General features: G+C 38.9%; 1 protein-coding gene across 2 annotated transcripts; it reads right to left on the bottom strand.

The window, feature by feature from the left end:
* Positions 1–2,522: 2,522 nt before the first annotated feature.
* Positions 2,523–11,032, bottom strand: LOC146571319 (putative E3 ubiquitin-protein ligase HERC3). Of its 2 annotated transcripts, XM_085280487.1 has the most exons (24): positions 10,682–11,032; positions 10,465–10,585; positions 10,177–10,253; positions 9,323–9,544; positions 9,134–9,225; positions 8,757–8,887; positions 8,517–8,641; positions 8,355–8,428; positions 8,160–8,275; positions 7,993–8,052; positions 7,556–7,661; positions 6,784–6,979; positions 6,522–6,670; positions 6,296–6,412; positions 6,010–6,108; positions 5,461–5,616; positions 5,230–5,370; positions 4,956–5,125; positions 4,697–4,760; positions 4,537–4,607; positions 4,257–4,440; positions 4,038–4,137; positions 3,212–3,270; positions 2,523–3,112 (listed from the first exon to the last, which is right to left on the bottom strand). In XM_085280487.1, exons 1-24 carry the CDS (start codon positions 10,905–10,907, stop codon positions 3,053–3,055), a joined length of 2,916 nt encoding a protein of 971 aa, XP_085136613.1. In that variant the 5' UTR covers positions 10,908–11,032; the 3' UTR covers positions 2,523–3,052. The 2 variants fall into 2 exon arrangements, with proteins under 2 accessions (XP_085136613.1, XP_085136612.1); XM_085280486.1 differs by having other exon boundaries at positions 2,523–3,270.
* Positions 11,033–11,698: the final 666 nt, after the last annotated feature.

Raw genomic sequence — 11,698 nt, 5'->3', positions numbered from 1 at the left:
TGAGGTGCATGGTGCACAGAAGTCACCAACTTTCTGCAGAGTCACTCACTACAGAGCTCCAAACTTCATGTAGCCTTCGGACTAGCTCCATAACAGTTCACAGAGAGCTTCATGCAATGGGTGAGCCATGGTCTTAGATGGTTAAGACTTTGGTTAAGGCTTTGAATTGGGTTTGATGATCTAAGGATCATCAAACCCAATTCAAAGCGTCGGATGCAGTGGTGTAAAGCACGCAACCACTGGGCTCTAGGAGTGGAGATGTGTTCTCTGGGGTGATGAATCACACTTCTCTGTCTGGCAGTCCAATGGATGAGTCAGGGCTTGGCGGTTGCCAGGAGAACAGTACTCTCTGACTGCACTGTGCCAAGTATAAAGTTTGGTGAGTGGGCGTTATGGTGTGGGGTTGTTATTCAAGAGTTGGGTTCGGCCCCTTAATTCCAGTGAAAGGAACTCTTATTGCTTCAGTGTACCAAGACATTTTGCACAATTTGATGCTCCCAGTTTGGGGATGGCCCCTTCCTGTTCCAACAAGACTGTGCACCAGTGCACAAAGCAAGGTCCATAAACACATAGATGAGCATTGGGGTGAAACGGCATTTCGGTATGCTGTATACTGTGTATATTATACTGACAATGAAGTCCTTGAATCTTGAATATGTGTGAATAGTTTTGGAATTATAGTTTACTGATTGTTTAGCAGATGTGTCCTACTGCCTTGGTCCTTCCAACCTAAAATAAGTCAGAATTCTTTGCAATATTTTTGTATTTGTATGTATTTAGGATAGTTTTGTGTCTCTTTGTAGGGCAATTTATGCATCTGTGTGAATTGTTTTGCATTTGTGATTGTTTTTTGCCTCTTTTTTATGGCATTAGTTTTCGCTTTGTGGTCACTTTCTGTCTCCCTGTAGTCCTTTTTTGTAGCGGATCTGTCCCACTGATCCCCTGACCAGTTGTCTTCCCATGACCATATGACTTTATTCATTTGACCGGAAATCACACAGAGTGACTCAGAAAGCCTCGAGGGAAATCAGGGCTTAAAGTTGACCTATTCTTCTTTTTCTTGTTTTCTGTCATTTGCTACAATAATGGATGATCACATTAAATGTGATAGTTAGTTTCACGTAATTAGGCCAGTTTATGTTAAACAATGTGAGGCAAGAGCTCTATTTTTTATTATTTTGGATCTCTTTCATTTTGCTGGGAGCTGGTATCGTCGTCATCTGAGGCACACAGCTTTAACTGTGAACACTGAGCTGATTTGATGTTCAAATTTTCTGTTTGTGAGGAGAAGCCTCACAAACCCTCAGGAAGGGAAGAGCCAAAACCTTTAAATGTTTTAACATAAATAAGGATTATTTCAGAAAAGCTACTCTCCAAGTCCAAGAATAGAATTTGTTGTCACAGTCAACATGAAAAAAAAACTGATCCACTGAAATTTTAAAAAAGTCTCAATTTATAATTTTCCTTATTCAGAAAGAAAACCTGTGCTGTCTCTTTAAAGAATCCAAATAGTATTATTAATGATGTCATGCATAAATATAAGTTCAAAGGTATATGTTAATTTGAATTGATGTGTAAGATATTTTCATTCTTGAATGAAGATTTTATTTGATGTTTTTTGTTGTGTTTGGTTTTGAATGTGAAGCATTGTTACTCTGCAAAGCTGCATTTGTCTGCAAGATGATCTCATCCTAGCTGTTCTTTGTTTCATCGAACCAGACAGCCAACCAGCAGAATAGTGGGGACATCTAGTGGTTTCTTTCTTTCTTTCTTTCTTTCTTTCTTTCTTTCTTTCTTTCTTTCTTTCTTTCTTTCTTTCTTTCTTTCTTTCTTTCTTTCTTCAAATGCAAAACCCCCCAAAAGCATGCGATTCAAACAGCACTATTGTTACATCAGGGTTACACTATTATTCCTCTTTCAGAATCATGTGAGATCCTGAGATGCAGTGTATTTTTTATGTCCTCTGCAATGGATATTTTACATCTTTTGAACTTATTGAGCTGCCCTACTAAGTCCCGATGTGCTCAATAAAGGATATCCTTGGCTTTCCAACGATATCTCACGTGTTTGTGTGGCCTCTTTTAGCTCAAAAGAGGCAGGAAATAACAAAAAAGGTTAAAGTGAAAGATATTACTGTCTTTTTTCATGTAATTTCAGGTGGCTTCAGGTTCCTAGACTCCGTAAAGATTTTCATTCAACTTGGATTTGAATTAGCAGCTTATTGGTGCGTCTGTTCAAGTCGACAAATAATGTTAAAACAAATGAAGCCACTGGATTTAAATCTGGATCCATCTGGTGGTTGAACGGCGCTCTAGCAGAGTCTCTGGACTGCATAGTAACTTTTCTTCTCTTTGACATAAGTATACAGAAACATAGCGTGGGCAACGGTCTGAGATACTAATATTATCAAATAAAATCTGCACTTCATTATGATTTCTACTTTAAATAGTGTGAAGGAAACCTCAGACTGCAGTGTTCAGTGATTTATTGACACTAGGTAAGCAATGTTTAGTGTAAAGTACACATTTTTATTGTTCAAACACATAACCATGTTACATTTGTTAAATATTTATAACTGGTAATAATTCAACCCCACTAGGATTAAATAACACACAAAGAATAAAGTGATAAATAATACAGAAGTGATACTTTAGATTGTATTACACATAGTCAGATGTTTATAACAAGTAATAAATTATTCTGTTCATCTTTGTCTGAGCATAAAAATTAGATTTGATTCATTGGAATAATTTAAATTATTGGATAAATTATGACATATTAAGAAACGTTAGATAATTCTAAAGTGCCTTATGATGCTGATGCTGTTACACAGCTGTCTTATGTAGGAATGTTGAATTTTTTTTAAAAGAGAAATCTTACAAAGTCAAGTTGTGCATTTGCTATAGTGTAATATTATTGTAATACACAGTGTAAATTATCCTGAGGTACCACAGGAAAAAAAAGATGAGTTCCAAGAGTAAAAATAAATCTCATCCCTCCTCCTCGGCTCAGACACAGTGCACGCTCCTTTAGAGCTGCATACGATCCACCATCACAGTGTGAATTCTGTATCTGCTAGCAGGGCCTCTGTCAGTCTGTCTCGCAGGATCTCCTTAGTTGAGTAAAAAGGCAGATACAGAATAGAGTGACATGTCAGGGCCTCAGGGAAGTGCTGATCACAGGTGCTGCTCTGAATTTGCTTGACCTGAACCTTCATATGGACCTGGTCCATGCCAAGAATTGGAGCTCTTCTATAACCAGTCAGGAACCCTGAAGAACAGCAGTGGAAGGAAAATCTTATTACAAACTTATTGTAACAAATCTTGTTACAATAAGTACATAGGGTTTCTTCTGACCTAGCCACTTCATTCTAATAGACTAGAATGGTTACAGCATTTTGTGATTTGTTTCTTTGCATTCACAACCCTGCGTTTTGGTTTCACATCTAGTTCTGTTCATTATATATTGTATTTCTTGTGTACTTCATGTCCCTGTGTCTGAGCTGGTCTATTTGTTTGTCTTGTATCCCTTTGTGTCAAGTAAGTTGTGATTCCTCAGTGTTTATCTGTTTGATTTTGAGAGCCTTAGTTTTCCTCTTAGTTTAGTGTTTCTAGTTTTACACCTTCTTTATTTGCTTATCTGGGTTCTGTTTCCAGTTAAAGTTTGTTGTATTCTAGCTCTCTTTTTATTTATTGTGCTTCCCCTGTGTTTAGTTACTATCTTTATGAGATTTTTGTTAGTCCTTTGCCTTGTTTGCACTGTGTCTAGTTTAGATTCCCTTGTCTCTTCCTGCTGTATCTATGAGCTGTTTTCCCCTTTTCTAAATACCTTGTGTAGAAATTGTCTGGATCTTCCCACGGTCCTTTGTCATGTCTGTTTTAGATCATGTCAAAGATTTAACTTTGACTATGAAGCAGGCAAATACTTTTACACAGCACTGTACATACCACAAGTCCTTAATATTGCCCACATTTTAATAACATATCACAGGGAAGATTTCAACAGTGAAAAGCTGTAGAAATTTGTCAAGTACTTACGAAGGAAATCTTTCCTCTGCTCTTCAGTTAGTTCGTCAAACACCTCCCAAAACATCTTTATGGTGGAATGGCGAACATGCTCCAACTCATAAACTGTGTTCTGTAGACAGTGAAAATTATTTTTTTGCAAATGAGTTGATAAAGTCAGGCACATACACGTACACAGGTATTCTGTTGCAGCTGTGAAACTACAGCCTGTGTCTGTTTGGCTGACTGTACCTGTTTGAACTTTTCCCAGTCATACACATCCTGGCCGACCAGCACTCCCTGCAGCTCCTCTGGTCGAAACAGCCTCACCAAATCCTGGTCACACACCAGGAAGAAGCCTCGCTTGAACTCCTGGAACACACTCTCCACTGATGTGTTGAAGGCATGATTCACATAGGCCTCCACAAACTCCTTCCTGTTTAGGAGGGCAATTTTTAAATCAGCAAATATTTCACCGAGACAAAGGTGCTGCAGATGAACCTCACAAGCACGTCATGTTTTATATGCTTACTTATTTTGACTTGTCAGTGGCTTTCCAGGAGTTTGAGGATCCAGGTCAACATCTATTCCATCCCAGTTTATCTGTAAATTAGTTATAAATCAGATGAGTTTAGCTGCAAAACCTGAGAATGAGACAGATTACTGATCATCTTCTATAGTAAAACACATACCCAAAAGTCCATGTAGAGATTATCCAGAACATCATCTTCATAGTTTAAGATGGTCTGCAGAGTCCTTTAAAGAAATTAAAACAAAAAGTTGTATTAAAAGAAGTTCAACTATGTACATTTTACAAGTTTCACAAGTTACTGTAACTTTTGACACACGACAACTTAAAATACATCCATCCATACATTTTCTTCTGCTTGTCCGGGGCCAGGCTGTGGGACCAGCAGCAGCATGTGTTACTGAAATGAAATGGATACTTACCGTCCTACAGTCGGGCTGAACTCCATCATATCCTCCAGTGTCGGCTCTAAACTGAGTAGCTTCTTGAACAGAACCAGTGGGAATGGTAAGTGTATGATACACTGGTTGTACAAGGCCAAGCCACACAGTAGTCCAAACAGGAAGAAGTTTCTCTTGCTCTCCTCTGTTGCCTGCATTAATAAAAGTTCACTTTGGTTCTATTATTGCTTATCGTTAAAATTTCAATCCTTTAACCAATTTTATACAGTTGGTGGGCTCAGTTTTAAAGTCTTACATTGGAGGGAAACCATGCCAGGGTTTTGGAGTCATTGAGCATGAACATCCCAGATTCTTCTGACACCATTTTAAGAAACAGGTGGTGAAAAAGGTCTCGTTTGTAGACATCTTTGGTGTTTGGGTCCTCATCAAAATAGACCTGCGAAAATATAAGAGTTGCAGAAGTTTTTGATGAGAACAGTTGCAGAAGAGTCTGGATATACTTTAATCATCAGGGGAAAATATTCACCACAAGTGGCTTCTTGCAGGCGCTGTGAGGAGCAGCTTCCAGCTCTCTGAAGGTGCCTTCGAAAAGTGACGCACGCTGCAGCCGCAGTTCAAAAAAAAATGGATTTGACTGAGGATTCAATTTATCAGGCAAACCAAAAGCCATCTGGTGCTGTCTCTACAATAGAGATAACAAAAAAAATATTTTTAAAAATTCTATTTCTCTTTGAATGACATTTTATTGAATACAGCAAGTCTTACTTCTTATAATGGCATTTATTTTGCTGTGCACTGGGGGGCAGCACAGTAATCCATAATAACAATGACTACTGCCTCACAAGATTACTGGGACTAAATTTGCTGATAGTTTCATAAGTGAAGAACAATATTATCATTTGACACAATTCCGGTCACCTGATGAATAATCTGTGTCATTTAAGCACTGCTCAGGTTATCAGGCTGCTGACTAATTAAATAACTCCTCCTGTTTTGTTTTGTTTTTAAATATTGCAGGTAGTGTAAAGCAAATTTGTGGAAGATAAAGCAGTTGCTTGGTTCAGGCTTAAGTTACCTGAGTGCATTCAGAATTCATGTCGAACACTGTTTTCTTTGATTGCAGATCCATCACGATTGGGAACTTGCACAGGATGAGCGGCTCAGCATTTGCATACTGAAATAGAAAAATCCACATAGATCATTTAGGTTTACCAACACATGAAAACCATTTCTTTGTAATATCAACATCAACATTAGGCATTGACTAAAAGTGACAGAATCAAAGATGAGAAGAATGGAATAACAAAGTATGACACAGTAGATTACACACAGACACACTACTTTAGACCAGAACATTTTACCTTTCGTTGTGACTGTAAAAGCCAATGTTGCAAATCCTCAAAAAGGAATGCTTCATCAGCTGACACACAAAAATCACTTTCTGGTATCCTTCGAGACTCTGCAACCCTGCTGTTGGCCTTTAAAGGAAACATTTGACTTTAAATTTCTTTTTTTTTCAGGTAAAATAACTGACAGATAAAGGCTTAAGAGGGAGTAAAATGACTGTTTTAGGATATTTATACTAACATTGTACATATATTGGAGGACTAGCAGCAGATGTCTGACTCCAGAGTTGCGAGGTACAGGTTTGAAGGACAAGATCTCTGATAGGGCCTTCTTCCACACCTTAACGTATCGCACCATGGTGGAGGGTGACAGCGAGGACCACCAGTCACCTGAAGCAAAACAGAGAGCAGATAAAAACTACATGCCATGAAGCTTTGAGCACTTTCTCACCTTCCAGATTAAAAAGAGTATTGTGATATCATGTAGACAGCTGTGACAGTACCTATGATCTTAAGGCTTTCATTCGACAACCTTGCTACTGCACCAGCTACCGCCTCAGCAAGCTCTGTGCTCTGTTGCCATGTTTGTTTCTGGATTGCATGCAGAAGCTCATTGAGAAGAAGGTAGATTCTCAACCCCTCCACTCCAACTGGTTTCTGATCAAGGGAAGGGAGCAGGTGTAGCACAGCAGCCTCGATCTGTTTGAAGATGATTCCAAAAATCACTGAACAGCAGGTAGCTCCAGGTACATTGAATGTGGCTTTTGTTCGACGGTGTTCAGAGGAAAAATGCTAGGACTATATAGTCATTCTTTAAAAGTCAGGAAGTTCATTCAGTTAACACAGACAAGAGTAGTGCCTGGTCAGGGAGAGTGTAACCAGTTACAATCTGAAGTTGTCGAAAAGGTTAGCTATAAGGATACGTTCACTAAATGTGTCATGTGTGTATGACTGTCTGATCAGAATGTGGCCATGCAGAACAAACTGAATATCGGTTGCAGTTTTTTCAAGAACCGCTCATCTGAACACCACGAGTGAGGAACTGAAGTTATGATTTGGATGCTCATCAAATTAAATTCTAGTATTTTATTAGTTTCTCAATCAACACTTAGAAGATATTTGTGTCTGTGTGACACGTCTGTACAGATTTAGCTTTATATTACTAGGCATTTATGGACAAACACAGATTTCTCAAATTATTAGTAAGATATTTATAAAATAACAAACAAACAAACACATAACTTTTCTTACAGATTACTTATGTATTCAACATACCTTTGCCCGAGCACTTTCCTTAGTTAACAGTTTCTTGAAAGCAAGCTGTGCATGGTTCAGGTTTAAGCCGTGGTACTTTGGTGAAGTTTGGAAATGTTTATCACCGCTAAGAAGAAAAAGAAGAAAGTCCATATCAAAGTATTGCACTTATCTATCTATCTATCTATCTATCTATCTATCTATCTATCTATCTATCTATCTATCTATCTATCTATCTATCTATCTATCTATCTATCTATCTATCTATCTATCTATACATATATATATATATATATACATATATATACATATACATATACATATATATACATATATATATATACATATATATATAGCAACTATAGCCATACTTTAGTTATTTCAGGCCCGAGAGACTAGATAGCCCACCTTTGAGATGAGAAAAAGAAGAATGTGGTGCACAGAAACTGTGTATTTACCTTTGCTCAAGGAAGCTTTTATTCAGACAGGATGCAGAGGAAAATGCCCTGTAGATTTCCCTGTGAAGATTTAATGTTTTCATTCCATTGCAGAAAAAATGAATAATTTGAGTCACAGAAACACCAGGCAAATCAACAAGCTGTGACTGCCAGTGCATCATACGTACTGTTTTTTCTTTTTCCATGGCTTTGAATCACATTCAGAGATCCATTTGTCAACCATGTCATCAAGACAGTGTTGTGATGCAATGCCACAGTTAGTCTTTGAACCCTTGTGAATGCCCTGTGAAAGAAAGCAGTGATTGTTTACATATTTACACCTCCTCCATTATGGTCTGTACTTTATGTGTTAGTGTCAGTACCTCATCAGACAAGCATCTTGCAAATGAACAGTTATCTTCTGCGAAGATGTTTCTGATTTTGGGCTCACCAGTGTCTGAAATGGCAGGTAAACACATCATTTCTTTCTCAGATACAGCAAATTCATTGTATCCTTAAATCATTAATAACAGAGGTGTAGTTACCCTGTGGCAGTCGAACAGGCAGTGGCACAGATGGATTACTCTCCTCTCGATGTCCCAGCTGCCCTTGATCCTCACAACCAAAGGAGTAGACCCTCTTGGATTCGGTCAGCACTAAAGTGTGATTCCTGTGTAGATGATAATATACTAAATATTTAGACCTAAAAACCATAGTTACACTTTACTAACTGCTTTCTTCGAGCACTGTTTACATCATAAATTTAAACAATATGTGTGTCGTACCTTCCACATGCAATCTTGGTGACCTTTGCCCCCCAGAGCTCCGCAACAAGTCGAGGACGCAGTTCGTTGCGTAGTGAGTTGTGACCGAGCTGTCCGTGTTGACCGGAGCCAAATGTAAACACTGCACCATGCTGAGGAGCCAAACACACAACCACAGTGTAAAGTCCCACAGCCATTATTATTGTTTTTCTTCACTGTACTGTTACAATACAGCAGGTAGCAAAAGGCTCAGATAAAGAAACTGGGCCATGCTGTCCCAGCACCAGCTTACACCAATGAACAAATGGAGTATTTAGCAACCACATTTTTCCATTAGGAGCTGGTAGAAACCGAAGAAGAGTTTAAAGGAGAGCACTAAAAAGCTCCTGTTGTCTAACCTTTGTCAAAATGGCGGTGTGGTCCTGTCCACAGGAAATGCGCTGAGCTTTCTTCATATTCAAACACTGAACAGGAGCTGGTGTGTGTCTGTCTATAAGGAAAAGGATTGTCAGTGTTATTATGTTACCAGATTATAATGCTCATTAACATACAATAAAGTTAGGACATTTATTTTAAAGCCACAGTACCTTTAGTGTCTCCCAGCCCGAGCTGTCCACAGTCATTTCTTCCCCAGCTGAAAACACCTCCAGAGACAGAGAGGGCAAAACTCTGGTCTCCTCCTGCAGCGACCTGGATCACGGGGATCGCTGACAGTGATGGCACATGTTGAGGTGATCTGCAGACAGACTTTCTCGTACCCAGACCCAGCTGACCCCTGCAGTCCTGACCCCACGTATACAGCTGACCATCTGTGGGAGTTTATGAGTTCGTGATCAATGTTATGACAAGCCCATCAGTTGGATGGTCACAAACTGAGGGTGTGCAGTAAAATTTTTATATAATAAAATTTTATATCCTGGTGCAGATCCCAAAGTTCCTAAAGATAAATCTTTAGGAAGATAAGTCACGCTGAAGAAAGTTGATTACATTTCTATAAAATAATGCACAAGAAATTTCCATTTCAAATAGAAATGTAGACATGCATTGCAATGTTAATAATGTGAAAATTCCTGATGGAGAGTCAAGTGTGAAAATCAAGGATAATGTTTATGGAGGACAAAAATTAATCTCAGCTGCAATCCCAATTTATAAGTGTATCTTTTTGCCCAACCACATACGCTGACGGTTCAGCTGATACTTCAATCCCTTGTTTGTTTGATAGATAGATAAACTATGATACCATGCATGTATTAGGGATACATACCTGTACACACACGTGCCAAAGTAACATGAACTACATGAAAACAGACTATGATATAAAATTACATGTGTATTATGAAGTGCAACCAAATGTGATTGAATGTAAGCTGGATGGGCTGACTCAGTCTGTTTTAATCATTTTTACTTGTCCATTTGTAGCACTTGCAGAATTCTACTGTACCTTTGGTGAGTGCAACGGAGTGCTGACTCCCACAAGCAACTTGAGAAACGTGTATGTTAGAAAAAGCTTCGAGTGGCCTGAAAAAGATGGAGCAGAAGAAGAGAACAGAGCTGAAAGAAGCCATATATATATATATATCTATACAAAATCCAAATATAGGCATTGTCCTAGGACTAGGAATACTAACAATGGTGCTACCTACCTACCTGCCTACTACTACTACTAATAATAATAATACATAATATGACTTTTTATGCCAGTCTGTGGAGCATAATCTGTATCTGTTACCTGGGAGTGAAAGGTGGGTGTCTCGTGTCCACACAGAGAACTTTGCCGCTCTCAGACAGCAGTGCGACCACATCATCGCCACAACTCACAGCCTCTATCTTCTCTTTGTGTTTCACAAACTCTGCAGATTCACAAGCCACAAACACAGCAGGTGTGAGTGGACACAGTTCGGTTAAATGTAGCAGAGAGTGAACTTGTTAGTGACACCGATACTCACTCTGCCTGCCTCTCGCTCTTCTCCCATCCTCGCTCTCGTTTATTTGGATAAAAAACGCGTTTCCGTTACTTTTAACGAAAGCCAGCACGTTTCGACCTGCCGACAGATCCGCGATGTGATAGCTGATGTTTAAATAATGAACTCCATCATCAGTGGTCGTGCTGTCGGTACCGGAGCCGTCTTTCACGTAAAACCCGCGCTGACAGTCCTCTCCCCAGGAAAACATGTTGTCGTGTGTTTAGGAGCAACAGCTGATCCTCACTGTGTCACTCTGCAGTCTGTCAACAAGAAACGAAACTTACCTGGAAAACAAAACTTAAATACGGTGTGAACAGCGTGACGAAAGGAAACAATAACACGAGTCAGCTGATCAGTTAAAGTAAGGAAAGCGAAAGTGAAACTGATGATAAATATGTCAGACAACGAAAACGAAAATTGTGTAGTTATGTGGGTTTCGTTTCACACGCAGAGAAGGAGGATTCAGGACTGTTAAGGAAGAGGTTGTATTTAAAAAGTGAGTGAAGAAAACTCGAAAATAAATAAATAAATAATAAAAGATCCCAGCAAACTCAGTGGTAAAGAGTATGTTTCCGTGGTACAGTGTGGGAAATGTTAATAATGCTGAGAGATGGGCTCACATTTTTACTTAATAATCTACAAACTACAAACAAACTACAGCATGTACATTATCATGTGAGCGTGAAATGTATAAAGCAGTAAGTAATACAGTTAAGCTAAAGTGTGTTATTATGCTCATTTGTGTTAGTCTTCATACTGTGTAATCATTCTTAACAGGTGGGGTTGCTGGGAGTGCCTGAGGTTATTAAGGATTTCAACTTAAATTAAAGTGATACTGTGCCAGGAGCAGGAGAAAATGGAGAGTCTGGAACAATCAGAAGCTTTTTGCTTGCAGGGATTGGTTAAGTATACACTGACGTCATTGTGTGAAACGTTGTCCTTGTTTGATGTGTAGTATCAATGCAGACGTCATTTGGACATTTGCACTCTGTGGAGGTG

The sequence above is a fragment of the Mchenga conophoros genome, linkage group LG7, assembly GCF_057382185.1.
Source record: "Mchenga conophoros isolate Kocher_MC1m ecotype Shallow Benthic linkage group LG7, M_conophoros_male_GT1.1, whole genome shotgun sequence".
Classification (NCBI taxonomy): domain Eukaryota; kingdom Metazoa; phylum Chordata; class Actinopteri; order Cichliformes; family Cichlidae; genus Mchenga; species Mchenga conophoros.
The sequence above is the reverse complement of the archived record's forward strand: the minus strand, read 5'-3'. Positions and strand labels throughout refer to the sequence as shown.